Source organism: Nomascus leucogenys, chromosome 14 (assembly GCF_006542625.1).
Source record: "Nomascus leucogenys isolate Asia chromosome 14, Asia_NLE_v1, whole genome shotgun sequence".
NCBI classification, from domain to species: domain Eukaryota; kingdom Metazoa; phylum Chordata; class Mammalia; order Primates; family Hylobatidae; genus Nomascus; species Nomascus leucogenys.
In genome coordinates, this window is record NC_044394.1 from 54858762 (window position 1) to 54871615 (window position 12854).

At 34.2% G+C, this 12854-nt stretch overlaps 1 protein-coding gene across 4 annotated transcripts in view; it reads left to right on the forward strand.

Annotated features, from left to right (window-relative positions):
- Nucleotides 1-12854, forward strand: part of ABCA5 (ATP binding cassette subfamily A member 5) — a 90330-nt gene that overhangs the window by 74020 nt on the left and 3456 nt on the right. For 3 of the 4 annotated variants that reach the window (XM_030828401.1, XM_030828402.1, XM_030828404.1), the window contains 12 exons: nucleotides 266-340; nucleotides 879-970; nucleotides 4463-4589; nucleotides 4896-5013; nucleotides 5111-5202; nucleotides 6252-6427; nucleotides 6864-6939; nucleotides 7066-7160; nucleotides 8872-8991; nucleotides 10102-10251; nucleotides 10736-10815; nucleotides 12444-12499. In XM_030828401.1, the coding sequence (XP_030684261.1) occupies nucleotides 266-340; nucleotides 879-970; nucleotides 4463-4589; nucleotides 4896-5013; nucleotides 5111-5202; nucleotides 6252-6427; nucleotides 6864-6939; nucleotides 7066-7160; nucleotides 8872-8991; nucleotides 10102-10251; nucleotides 10736-10815; nucleotides 12444-12499 (1257 nt within the window). Of the gene's footprint in view, nucleotides 1-265; nucleotides 341-878; nucleotides 971-4462; nucleotides 4590-4895; nucleotides 5018-5110; nucleotides 5203-6251; nucleotides 6428-6863; nucleotides 6940-7065; nucleotides 7161-8871; nucleotides 8992-10101; nucleotides 10252-10735; nucleotides 10816-12443; nucleotides 12500-12854 lie in introns of all 4 variants that reach the window. The other variant, XR_004033426.1, reaches the window with a different exon arrangement.

Genomic DNA, 12854 nt, shown 5'->3' on the forward strand with positions numbered 1-12854 from the left:
TTTGGAATTGCTAATTAATTCTACCTACTACTCCTACTACCCCTGCTTCCCTTTTTAGGTCTCAGTTCAATGTGTTTAATTTATACTGATCCTCAGAAATATTTTGGGACAGGGAAGATTTTAAGTAAAAAATATAACTTACTAATATGAATAGCTAACTTATTTATAGAAAATACATGTTTGCTAAACAAAATACATTTTTTCATTTTAATCCAAATATTTCTACGTATTGCAGCATATATATTTTCAAAACTTTTTGTCTTAGATTTCTTGGAAGAATGTACGAAAAAATGCGGACACCTATAATCCATGGGATAGGCTTTCAGTAGCTGTTATATCGGTAAGAAATAAAGTGTTTTTGTGAGTTAGCATGTTACCTTCAGAATAGTTTGGTCCTATGGTTTTAACTATGTTTAGTTTTTTATCCTGTTGCATGAAAAAGAAGCTGCATAAAAAGTTAAGCATGTTAGTTAACGCTAGCTAATCTGTATTTCAGGGGGGAGTACCTTTCATTTACTGAATATGTCCACTTTAATATACTTAGCCTTTTACATGTTATTAATTCTATTTAATTACAGTTCTGTCTTAGAAGCAAAAACAAAGTTTTTGTGTTTGATTATATTTTATGAAGCTGACAATAAATGAATGATACAGAGGTAGAAAATATGTGAATAATTTGCTAAAAATAATTCTGCTTTGGTTTGTATTAAAATTTATTTTTAATTATCTTTATCATGTAAAATATAAAAAAGTTGTGATTACTTCTTTTGGTAATGGCAAGGAACTTGATGTATGTAGTCTTAGTTCTGTTGGCAAAGGAAAAAACAACAGCAACAACAAATCTTTTAGTTATGAGCTGCTACATGTTCTTCTTTTAGCCTTACCTGCAGTGTATACTGTGGATTTTCCTCTTACAATACTATGAGAAAAAATATGGAGGCAGATCAATAAGAAAAGATCCCTTTTTCAGGTCAGTTGATTTTTTAAAAATTTTAAATGTTTTTAGTATATTTACAGAACTGTGTAACCATCACCATAATTTTGGAACATTTCCAGCACTCCAAAAAGAAACTTTGTACCCATTAACAGTCATTTTCTTATCCCTATTCCCATAGCCCCCAGTCTTGGGTAGCGACTAATCTACTTTCTGTTTCTGTCAGATTTGCCTATTCTGAACACTTTATATAACTGGACAATGGAAATATGCTTTGGAAAACTTGAGTCAAAAGACTGACAATTCTCTTAAATACCTTGTATTTAACTTTTATATCTATTTGCTTTTTACCATAGTTGGTTGGCATGTTATTTTAATGTTGGAAAATCATCAGATTTGCCAGATAACATCTTTGAAAAATTGCTAGGATTTGGGTGGGCACTATATTAGTATCTAGCATATGGTTTTACACTTAGTATAATGTTTGGAGGGCTCATCATGTAGTCGTGTGTAGCAGTACTAAATTACCTTTTTATTTTTGTTGAGTAATATTACACTGTATGTGTGTACTGCACTTTTTATATATCTTAGTGAGTTGCTTTTACTTTTCAGCTATTATGAACAATGTTGCTATGAATATTTGTATACAACTGTTTGTATGGACATATATTTTCATTTCTCTTGGGTGGATACCTAGAAATGGGATTGTTGGGTCATTTGAGGAATTGCCAGACTATTTCTAAAGTGGTAATACCATCTACACTCCCGCTAGGAATGTTTTAGGGTTCTATTTTCTCCACATCCTTGCCAACGCTTGTTGTTGTTTGTCTTTTTTTTACATATTCTTCCAAATATATTAGCTAATTTGTTTTTACTTTTTCTTCTATCCAGCCTTGCTTACATGATTCATCACTTCATTATCATTTCAGCATCCTCAACTTTTGTCTTTTTGACCTGTCCACTAAAAATTATAATTATTGGTGAATCGAATTATATGCTGGAAAAAATAAAAGTTCCATTTGTTAATACTACATATTTATTCCATATAAATTCAGCTGGTTTTTTAAAAAAATTATTTTAGATTTGGAGGTAAATGTGCATGTTTGTTAGCTGGGTATATTGCATACTGGTGGGGATTGGGCTTCTATTGTAACACTACCCAAATAGTGAACGTTGCACCTAATAGGTAGTTTTTCAACCCTCATCCCCATCCCCTTTTGGAGTCCACAGTCCTAATGTTTCCATGTTTATGTTCATGTGTATCCACTGATAAGTGAGAACATGTTGTATTTGATTGTCTGTTTATAAGTGAGAGCTTATAAGTGAGAACATGTAGTATTTGATTGTCTGTTTCCAAATTAGTTCACTTAGGATAATGGCCTCCAGTTCCATCCATGTTGCTGTAAAGAACATAATTTCATTCTTTTTATGGCTGTGGAGTATGCCATGGTGTATATGTACCATATTTTCTTTACTCAGTCAACTGTTGATGGACTGTTAGGTTTGTTCTATGACTTTGCTATTATGAATAGTACCATGATGAACATATGAGTTCAGGTGTCTTTTTTATGTAATGATTTTTTTTTCCTTGGGGTATATATCCAGTAGTAGGATTGCTGGGTTGAATGGTAGTTATATTTTAATACTGTTTGGTAACATATCACATTTGCCTAGTTAGCACCTTCTTATCTCTTTCTTTTCAATAGTTATCTAAAGCTTTCTCTTTATTCCTCGTATTCGTCAAATCACCTTATCTTACTTCTTGCTTCTCAGTAAATAATCTTGTCATTTATCTCAGAAAATAGAAGCATTTAATTATAAGTTATAAATTTCTACAAATTTATTCACATCTTCCATCATTTTTGCCTTTTCCAAGTCCTAGAGGAAGTAGCAGCCCATCCTATTATCCAAATCTTCATTTATTCTGCATACTTGGAATATTGCTCAATTTTCTTTTTCTCTTTTTCTCTTTCCTTTCTGGATCTCAATAGTGTATTTTTTCTCTTATTCTCTTTCCTTTCCAGATCTCAATAGTGTATTTTTTTCTCTTTTTCTCTTTCCTTTCTGGATCTCAATGGTATATTTTTTGTGGGGTTGGGGAGGGTCACCTTTCTTTCATATATGAAAGAACCCATGGATCTCATTTGAACGTGAATCCATCCCTAATTCCTATTCTATATCTCTCTTTCCTTTCATAGCCAAAATTCTTCTATCTCCAGTTACTCACCTTCCATCCACTCCTATAACTTCCCGCAATCTGGGTTTTCCCTTACCTTTCCATTGATACTATTTTCAATAAGATAACTAATGATTTTGTCTTTTCATTGTCTAATAGGTCAACTTATTTAACTAATCTGCAGCCTTTAATATGATTGACATTGTTCTCTTTACACATTTTTCTTTTCTTTTCTTTTCTTTTTTCTTTTTGAGATGGAATCTCACTCTGTCACCCAGGCTGGAGTGCAGTGGCATGATCTCAGCTCACTGCAGCCTCCACCTCCTGGGTTGAAATGATTCTCCTGCGTCAGCCTCCCAAGTAGCTGGGATTACAGGCATATGCCACCACACCTGGTTAATTTTTGTATTTTATTTTTTAGTACAGACAGGGTTTCTCCATGGTGGCAAGGCTGGTCTTGAACTCCTGACCTCAAGTGATCTGCATGCCTCGGCTTCTTAAAGTGCTGAGATTACAGGCAGGAGCCACTGCGCCTGGCCACATTTTTCTTGTTCCTTTGTTTTCCATTATGTCTTCTCCTGTTTGCCTCTGTCCTTCAAAATTGCCTTTGCAAGCACTTCATCCTCTGTCTATCCCTAAAAATGGTGTTACTGTGGGTTCTGATGTCAGCCCTCTACATCTACTCTTTCTGGGCAATTTCATTTATACTCAGGTTGTAAATTTTTTGAGGACAAGGTTCATGTTTTTTTATCTTTCTTTCTGTGTGATAATACCTGGCACCTACTAGTCATAAATAATATTGTTGAATAAATGAATGAATTTAGATAATATCATCCAAATGCTATCAGTCATTGAAAAATAATGCTTGTGGCTGGGTGTGGTGGCTTGAACCTGTAATTTCAGGACTTTGGGAGGCTGAGGCAGGTGGATCACTTGAGGCCAGGAGTTTGAGACCAGCCTGGGCAACATGGTGAAACCCTGTCTCTACTAAAAATACAAAAATGAGCCGGGCGTTGTGGTGCGTGACTGTAATCCCAGCTACTCAGGAGGCTGAGGCAGGAGAATCGCTTGAAACCAGGAGGCAGAGGTTATAGTAAGCTGAGATCGTACCACTGCACTCCAGCGTGGGCAACAGAGTGTGAGACCCTGTCTTAGAGAGAGAGAGAGAGAGAGAGAGAGAGAGAGAGAGAGAAGAGAGAGGAGAGAGAAATATCGCTTATAATTCCACCTTTCAGAGATAATCCTAGATCTTATGTTAGTGTATTTTTTCAGTCTTTACCTAGTATCTGAATTTCTTACTATTTTAATTATTTGAAAACCTGCTGTCTTTTATATTTATTATATATATGTAGAAACCTTTCAACAAAGTCCAAAAATAGGAAGCTTCCAGAACCACCAAACAATGAGGATGAAGATGAAGATGTCAAAGCTGAAAGACTAACGGTCAAAGAGCTGATGAGTTGCCAGTGTTGTGAGGAGGTAATTTATTCTTTATGGCTAAGTCATAGTAAATATGAAATGATCAATTCCCAGTATATAGAAATTAATCTGAAAAATATTTTTCTTTGCATATGAAGCAATCTGAAAAAAATCTTTCTTGGAAAAAAATACTTTGTTTACTTACTTTTGAATAAGCCAGAATTTCAGTCATAAATGGATATTTATTTGTACAGTATCCCCTTACTAGCCAATATGATTTTTGTAATATGGATATGAGTTATGTGCAGCCTGTCATTTCATGATAAGTTTGATAACTTTCTTTTTAAATACAATTTTTCTTATTAGAAACCATCCATTATGGTCAGCAATTTGCATAAAGAATATGATGACAAGAAAGATTTTCTTCTTTCAAGAAAAGTAAAGAAAGTGGCAACTAAATACATCTCTTTCTGTGTGAAAAAAGGCTGGTATTTAATTTTTTCTTACATAACTTTTCTAGAAGAGTAATTTCCACTTTTAGTATGATTTGATTATGATTTTTTTTCCTTCAATTCCTTTAGGAGAGATCTTAGGACTGTTGGGTCCAAATGGTGCTGGCAAAAGCACAATTATTAATATTCTGGTTGGTGATATTGAACCAACTTCAGGCCAGGTATGATATATAAGAGTATAGGATATGTTGAATGTGATTTATATTGTTAATTAACGTAAACTTTTAGTGACATATTTGGATTTGATATTCAATTTTTATGTATATTTTTAGAATTTTTTGTACAGCCTGATCAAATTATGATCTTTTGGGTTATCTGTAAAAATAATGTGCATGGTGAAATTTTCATAGACACATGTAGACACACGCATATACAATATTTCTGCTTTTGTAATGCTTACATGCATGAGTTATTTGTCTACCAACTTAATGGAAGACAATTTTATTAGCTTCAGGAGATACGAGAGCTTGTTTTGACTTGCCATCAGCTAGTCTTTTATTATAAGCATGTCACTGACAACTTTGTGGATACTTCACAAAACTACCCTGATCCCATTTCCTGCTTCTCTCCCCTTGCTTACTTTATGCCAGCCACACTAACTCATTACTTTCCTGGAAAATGCCAGGCATACTCTTTTCTTTGGGTTTTTGCCCAAGATGTTTTCTTTGTTTGGCTATACCTTATACCCTAGAAATACATATACTAAATTCGCTTACCTCTTTGGCTCAAATGTCACCTTCCAGTGAAGCTCCCTGATCATTAGAATTACATCTTGCTTTTTCGTCCAACTCTGTATTACCCTTTCTGACCATGTCTCTGAACTCTGACTTAGCTTTATATGTCCTTCCATCATCAAACATCAAAAAGGAGTAAAACATCTGGCCGGGTGCGGTGGCTCATGCCTGTAAACCCAGCCCTTTGGGAGGCTGAGGCAGGAGGATCGCTTGAGCTCAGGAATTCAAGACTAGCCTGGGCAGCATAGTGAGACCTCTTCTCTGCTAAAATTCAAAAAAGAAAAAAAAAATAGCCAGGCATGGTGGCACATGTTTGTAGTCTCAGTTACTTAGTGGTAATAATAATAATAATAAAGGAGTACAAATCTGACTTGATATTACTCTGGCTGTAGGAAGGGGTTTTAATTAATGTACTTGCCACTTCCTTCACAGTGTAAATTAAGCAAAATAGTAAAAATTGGTTTGTGTTTCTATAGGTATTTTTAGGAGATTATTCTTCAGAGACAAGTGAAGATGATGATTTACTGAAGTGTATGGGTTACTGTCCTCAGATAAACCCTTTGTGGCCAGATACTACATTGCAGGAACATTTTGAAATTTATGGAGCTGTCAAAGGAATGAGTGCAAGTGACATGAAAGAAGTCATAAGTCGGTAAAATAATTGTCTTTAGATTCCTTTTATTACTTAGAGGAAAGGTTTGCATTTCATATTTTTAAAATTTCATAACAAGCATTTCTGTGGACAATGATTTTTATAGAAAATGTTTATTTTTCATATATTTATGATATATGAAAATATATTGATAGTTATAAATTATGATAGTTATAAAAGTCATTTTTCTATTTCTAGTTACAGGATGAATGTACCTATAGATATCATGAAACTTATTTTAATTCAAAGTGAACCATTTTATCAAGATATTAGTTTATTTAAAATGATGTAAATTGGAGACTTTTGCCCTTACCTACTTATAATAAGCTTCAACTGAGTAACTGTTCTAGAGAAAACAACATCAGGGATCACACCCGGTTGGTATTTGTGTTTATATGTATCATGGTATTCTCATTTTGTATTGTTCATTTTGCAGAATAACAAATGCACTTGATTTAAAAGAACATCTTCAGAAAACTGTAAAAAAACTACCTGCAGGAATCAAACGAAAGGTACTTTCATTAAACACCAAATAATGTCTGTATTTTTATTGATAGTTTAGTACCTGATATTGTCTTGAGAGATTCCTTATAGTGAACCTTTGTTAATTTCCCACCCATCTTTTTCTTTCCATGTAGTTGTGTTTTGCTCTAAGTATGCTAGGGAATCCTCAGATTACTTTGCTAGATGAACCATCTACAGGTATGGATCCCAAAGCCAAACAGCACATGTGGTGAGTATGGTACTTGTGACACAGTACATGATACTTTAGAACAGCTTTTTTTATTATAATAGTTTTATGTTAGTTTTATGTACATCTTGATTTTAAATCCTATTCAAATGATACAATAGTAATTAAAAATTAAATAGATTTAGAGATTTCCTTAAGCTTTTAAAACTTTGCTGTGTTTTTCATGAAGTGTTCATAATATTTTACATATTCCGAAACAGAAATAAGCATGAGTCATTATTAAGATAAAGAGTTCTAGTGTTCTGAATAGTTTTTAAGTTTTTTTCTAGTCATTTAGCATACAAATGATCTTTCCCATAATAATGGTGTCTTGAATTTATGTTGAGACTCTTTCTAATACAGTCATGCATTGCCTAATGACAGAGATACATTCTGAGAAGGGCGATTTTGTTGTTATGCAAACAGAGTGTACTTATATAAATCTCTGGGTGGTTATAGTCTACTACACACCTAGACTATATGGTATAGCCTATTACTCCTAGGCTATAAATCTGTAGAGCATGTCACTGCGCTGAATACTGTAGGCAGTTGTAATCCAATTGTATGTATTTGTGTATCTAGACATATCTAAACACAGAAAAGATACATTATAGAAGTATTATAATCTTATGGAATCACTGTTGGAAATGTGTTTCATCATTGACTGAAATGTCATTATGCGGTGCATTTAAAGTACTAATTAGTTGAACAACTCTTTTTTTTTTTGTTTTTTGAGTCAGAGTCTTGTTCTGTTGCCCAAGCTGGAGTGCAGTGGCGCCATCTTGGCTCACTGCAACCTCTGCTTCCCGGGCTGAAGCGATTCTCCTGCCTCAGCCTTCCAAGTAGCTGGGACTACAGGCAACAGCCACCACACCCGGCTAATTTTTTGTATTTTTAGTAGAGGCAGGGTTTCACCATGTTGGCCGGGCTGGTCCCGAACTCCAGATCTCAGGTGATCCACCCTCTTCGGCCTCCCAAACTGCTGGGATTACAGGTGTGAGCCACAGCACCTGGCCTTGAACAACTCTTTAAGCCTCGACTTCCATGTCTGTAAAATAATAAGGTTTGGTTTGGATGCATGTTAAGGTTTTCTTATGATTCAAAGCCTGTTTTGGTTATAACATGAAAAGGCATCAATTTTAAAATTTATTTGTTGTCATACTTTTAGCCCATATTAACATTTGAAATCATAGATTTTTTTTTCCATTTGACAAGCTTTCAAAATGAAGGGAAAATAAATTAGAATATAAAAGTCATGGCCTGGCACAGTGGCTCACACCTGTAATCCCAGCACTTTGGGAGGCCGGGGTGGGCGGATCACGAGGTCAAGGAGACCATCCTGGCTAACACGGTGAAACCCCGTCTCTACTAAAAATACAAAAAAAAAATTAGCCGGGTGTGGTGGCGGGTGCCTGTAGTCCCAGCTACTCAGGAGGCTGAGGTAGGAGAATGGTGTGAACCCGGGAGGTGGAGCTTGCAGTGAGCCAAGATCGGGCCACTGCACTCCAGCCTGGGGGACAGAGCCAGACTCTATCTCAAAAAAAAAAAAAAAAAGAATATAAAAGTCATAGTTGGGCAGGATGTAATAGCCATAGCAATTGATATTTGGTATGTTTTAATTAACTTAATTAACCAACCGGTTGGATTTTTAAAAACCCATTTTTTTAAACAAACAGATGTGTTCCTCTCTTTTTGTTTTATTTATGTTTTATAGGCGAGCAATTCGAACTGCATTTAAAAACAAAAAGCGGGCTGCTATTCTGACCACTCACTATATGGAGGAGGCAGAGGCTGTCTGTGATCGAGTAGCTATCATGGTGTCTGGGCAGTTAAGGTCGATGTCTAAATAGCATGCCATTTAGGGGAAGAGGGTGGGGGCTGGATTTTGAATGTCATCATTTCAAAAACATGGCAATAGTTAGTAATTTAAATGTAAATATTTTAGTTTTTGAGTTAGCTTTTTATAGATTGACTTGGATGTTGAGTTTTTAAAAAATATGGCTGTCTACTTTGAATTTGAATTTACTTAATATTTCAATAACAGAATATTATTTTTAGGCATAGTACTTGTTATTTTAAAAAATTGTTATATATTGAATTAATTATATAACACAAATATGAAATAAATATATGAGTTTCTACTTACATAAATAAATAATCGAGTAAAGAAATAAGTGTGAGAGAAGAGGTGCATCTTCCTTACAGAACAACTCCAAATAATAATATATGTAGATAATACCCACTTCAAGGGAGGAGGCTTAATCTCCTATCCCCCAAGTTTGGACGGGACTTAGCCAGTTTCTTGTAAAAAATAAATGACAGAAGGAGAAAAATAGTAACTTTACAGTTGAGAAAGCTGGCAAATACTACCTTAACTAAACAATGTTGTGCAGGTATCATGTATTCACTGATCTGATATGATGGAAAAAGTACTACAGCTGTGTGATATTCTCTCCAAAACCCATAACCCAAGTCTAGTCATGAGAAAAATATCAGACTAACCCAAATTGAGGGACCTTCTAACACATGCCTGACCAGTACTTCTCAAAACTGTCAAAATCATGAAAGAGTAAGAAACTGTCACCCACAGTTAGAGACTAAGGTGACATGACAGCCAAGAACACTATGGTATCCTGGATAGAACCTGGAATAAACAAAGGACACTAGTAGAAAATTGGTGAAATCTAAATAAAGTATGGAGTTCAGTGACAAGGAATGTGCCAATGTCGGTGTCTGAGTTGTGACGAATTTACCATGGTAATATAAGATGATAAGACTAGGGAAACTGAAACTGGATGAAGAGTGTATGGGGATGCTGTATTTTCTTTGTAATTTTTCTCTAAATGTGAAAGTATATTTTTTAAAAATGTAGTTATATGTGTGAGAGATTATTCTTTGAAGCTGTCATTTTATATCTGAGCTTTCTTTTAAAAAATCACTTCAGATGTATCGGAACAGTACAACATCTAAAGAGTAAATTTGGAAAAGGCTACTTTTTGGAAATTAAATTGAAGGACTGGATAGAAAACCTAGAAGTAGACCGCCTTCAAAGAGAAATTCAGTATGTTTTCCCAAATGCAAGCCGTCAGGAAAGGTAAAATTTTAAAAAATGTGGTTATATTTCTTTATAGAGCAAAGGTTATAAAAAGTTATTATATTAAGGATTAAGTGAAAAATCATCTTTTCATTCATAGACCATATATGTATATCTCTGTGTGTGAATATATATATATTTTCATATATATGAAATATATGTATCTGTAGATAGATAATTTATATATATATATCTCTGTATTATCACCAATACTGGACTAATGAAGTCTGATGGCTGGTGTTTTATATCTGCCTTAGTATTAGATTTTTCAATATTCAGTAGTATTTAAATTTTTTTAACATTCTTAGTAGCAATGAGAGTTGTTTTGCATGAAAATGTTATTATTTTAAACAATTTTCATCCAAGTAAATATCAGAATAAGTTATTGAATTTAATTTTGAATTTTAAACTTATTGAACTTCAGCTTTAGAACACAATGGTAGTAATATTTTTTATTTTTTCCATATTTTATCTTTTTTTTCAGTTTTTCTTCTATTTTGGCTTATAAAGTTCCTAAGGAAGATGTTCAGTCCCTTTCACAATCTTTTTTTAAGCTGGAAGAAGGTAAGTAGTATTTGAAAAGCATTTATGTTGTAGCTCTAAAATTATGAAAGAATTTTATTTAAAAAGTTTAAAACTGGGGACTCGGTTTATTTTAGAAACTATGGCAGATAAGAAGATCACCTTTTATTCATTTAGTCTAAGACACAGGTGAACACTAATGTCATAAGGATTTTGTAGATAAACTCTATTGTAATGTAAACCTTTTGCAATCTTCAGAGAGCACTGACACAGTTTATCACATTGCATCTATGAGAAGGGTCAGCTTAATTATCGAGTCTTTGCAGTTAGTCCAGCAGCAAGAGCTCTGAGTTTCTTGAATCCTTACTTCATACTGGTCCATAGAGGTAGCAACACTATCAAGACTCCAGTGGCAAAGAGAATTCTGAGTGTAGCGAGCAGTGGGCAGTCCCCAAAATTTTAAGGAAGCTTATAGAATCTTGGCATTTTAAAAATAAGTGGTATGTAGGATAAATATATATATGCTGGTGACAGTTGAGGGAGATCACCTCCTGGAAGAATCAGGTATTCGTATGCAGATTATTTTATGGCATTTATAAACCGTGAAACAACCTATATTTATGTAAAAGGTTTATTATTAATAATTTTCAAAATAACTACAGGATTTTTATAATTGTTCTTTATGTGATTACTGAATACAAAAAGATTTCCTGATACTGTATATATTCTTGTCGCAGCTATATATTAATGGGTTTTCTTTTGCCAAGAACACTAATTAATTATTTTTTTTGTCTGTAATATATGTATTCACATAGTCAGGTAAAGTTCTGCTTTCCTGGCGATTTCTTTATGACCAAAGAGAACACCTGAACTACTTATGGAGCATTAAATTAAAGGAATGAATAGAATAACAGAAATTTGGTTTTAGCTTATATTGCAAAGGAATCTGAAATAAATATAGAAAAGTTTATGAGCCGGGCATGATGGTTCACACCTATAATCTCAGCACTTTGGGCGGCTGAGGCGGGAGGATCCCCTAAGCCCATGGTTCGAGACCAGCTTGAGCAACATAGTGAGACCCTGTTTTTACAAAATATTTTTTTAAATTACCCGGGTGTGGTGGCATGTGCCTGCAGTCCCAGCTACTCAGGAGGCTGAGGTGGGAGGATTGTTTGAGCCTGGGAGGTTGAGGCTGCAGTGAGCCATGATTGTATACTTGCTCTGTTGCCCAGGCCACTGTATACCAGCCTGGGCAACAGAGCAAGACCTTGTCTTAAAAACAAAACAAAAGGTTTATGGAGATAGGACCAATATCCAGAATCTAGTTCAAGAAGCCAGAATAGGCTACAGTGGAGTTGGAGAATGGGAGATAAGAGAGCAGGGATCAAAAGAAGACATGAAAAGAATCACCAGGAAAAAGATAATGGAGGAGAACTTAGAAAAAGTGAAATAAGACAAGTAACATTAAACATACAGTACTTAGGGCTATAGAGGAATTATAGGCGTGGGGAAGAGAAAGGAAGTAAGCGGGAAAAATAACATGTTTTGGCAGCTTCAAATTTAAGTGGATTGATTACAGAGATATTTTAAAACATTGTTAGTCACTTTGGTGGGTATTGCCATTTTTTTCAGATATTGAGAAGTAAAATACTATTTTTATATTTTAATAGCTAAACATGCTTTTGCCATTGAAGAATATAGTTTTTCTCAAGCAACACTGGAACAGGTACTATAAAGTTAAATTTTTAAAAATTATTTTATAGAGGAAGGTATCTGATATCGATTGTTTTGGTTTATATCAGAGAGGGAGAGATATCGTAAACCCGTGACAAATTGTTACAGAATAATCTTAAACTTGGTATAATTTTAATCAACCTTAGGTTCTTCACTTACTAATTTTTTAAATTTTATTTTTAAAATTGATATTGACAAATGACACTGTTTATTGGGTACAGTGTGATGTTTTGATACATGTGTGCAATATGGAATGCTTAAATCAAGCTAACTTTCATTTGCTTATTTTGAATATCTGTTTTTTTCATTTTGTAAAGAAAGTGAGTCATGATGGTGGTGTTTCACAT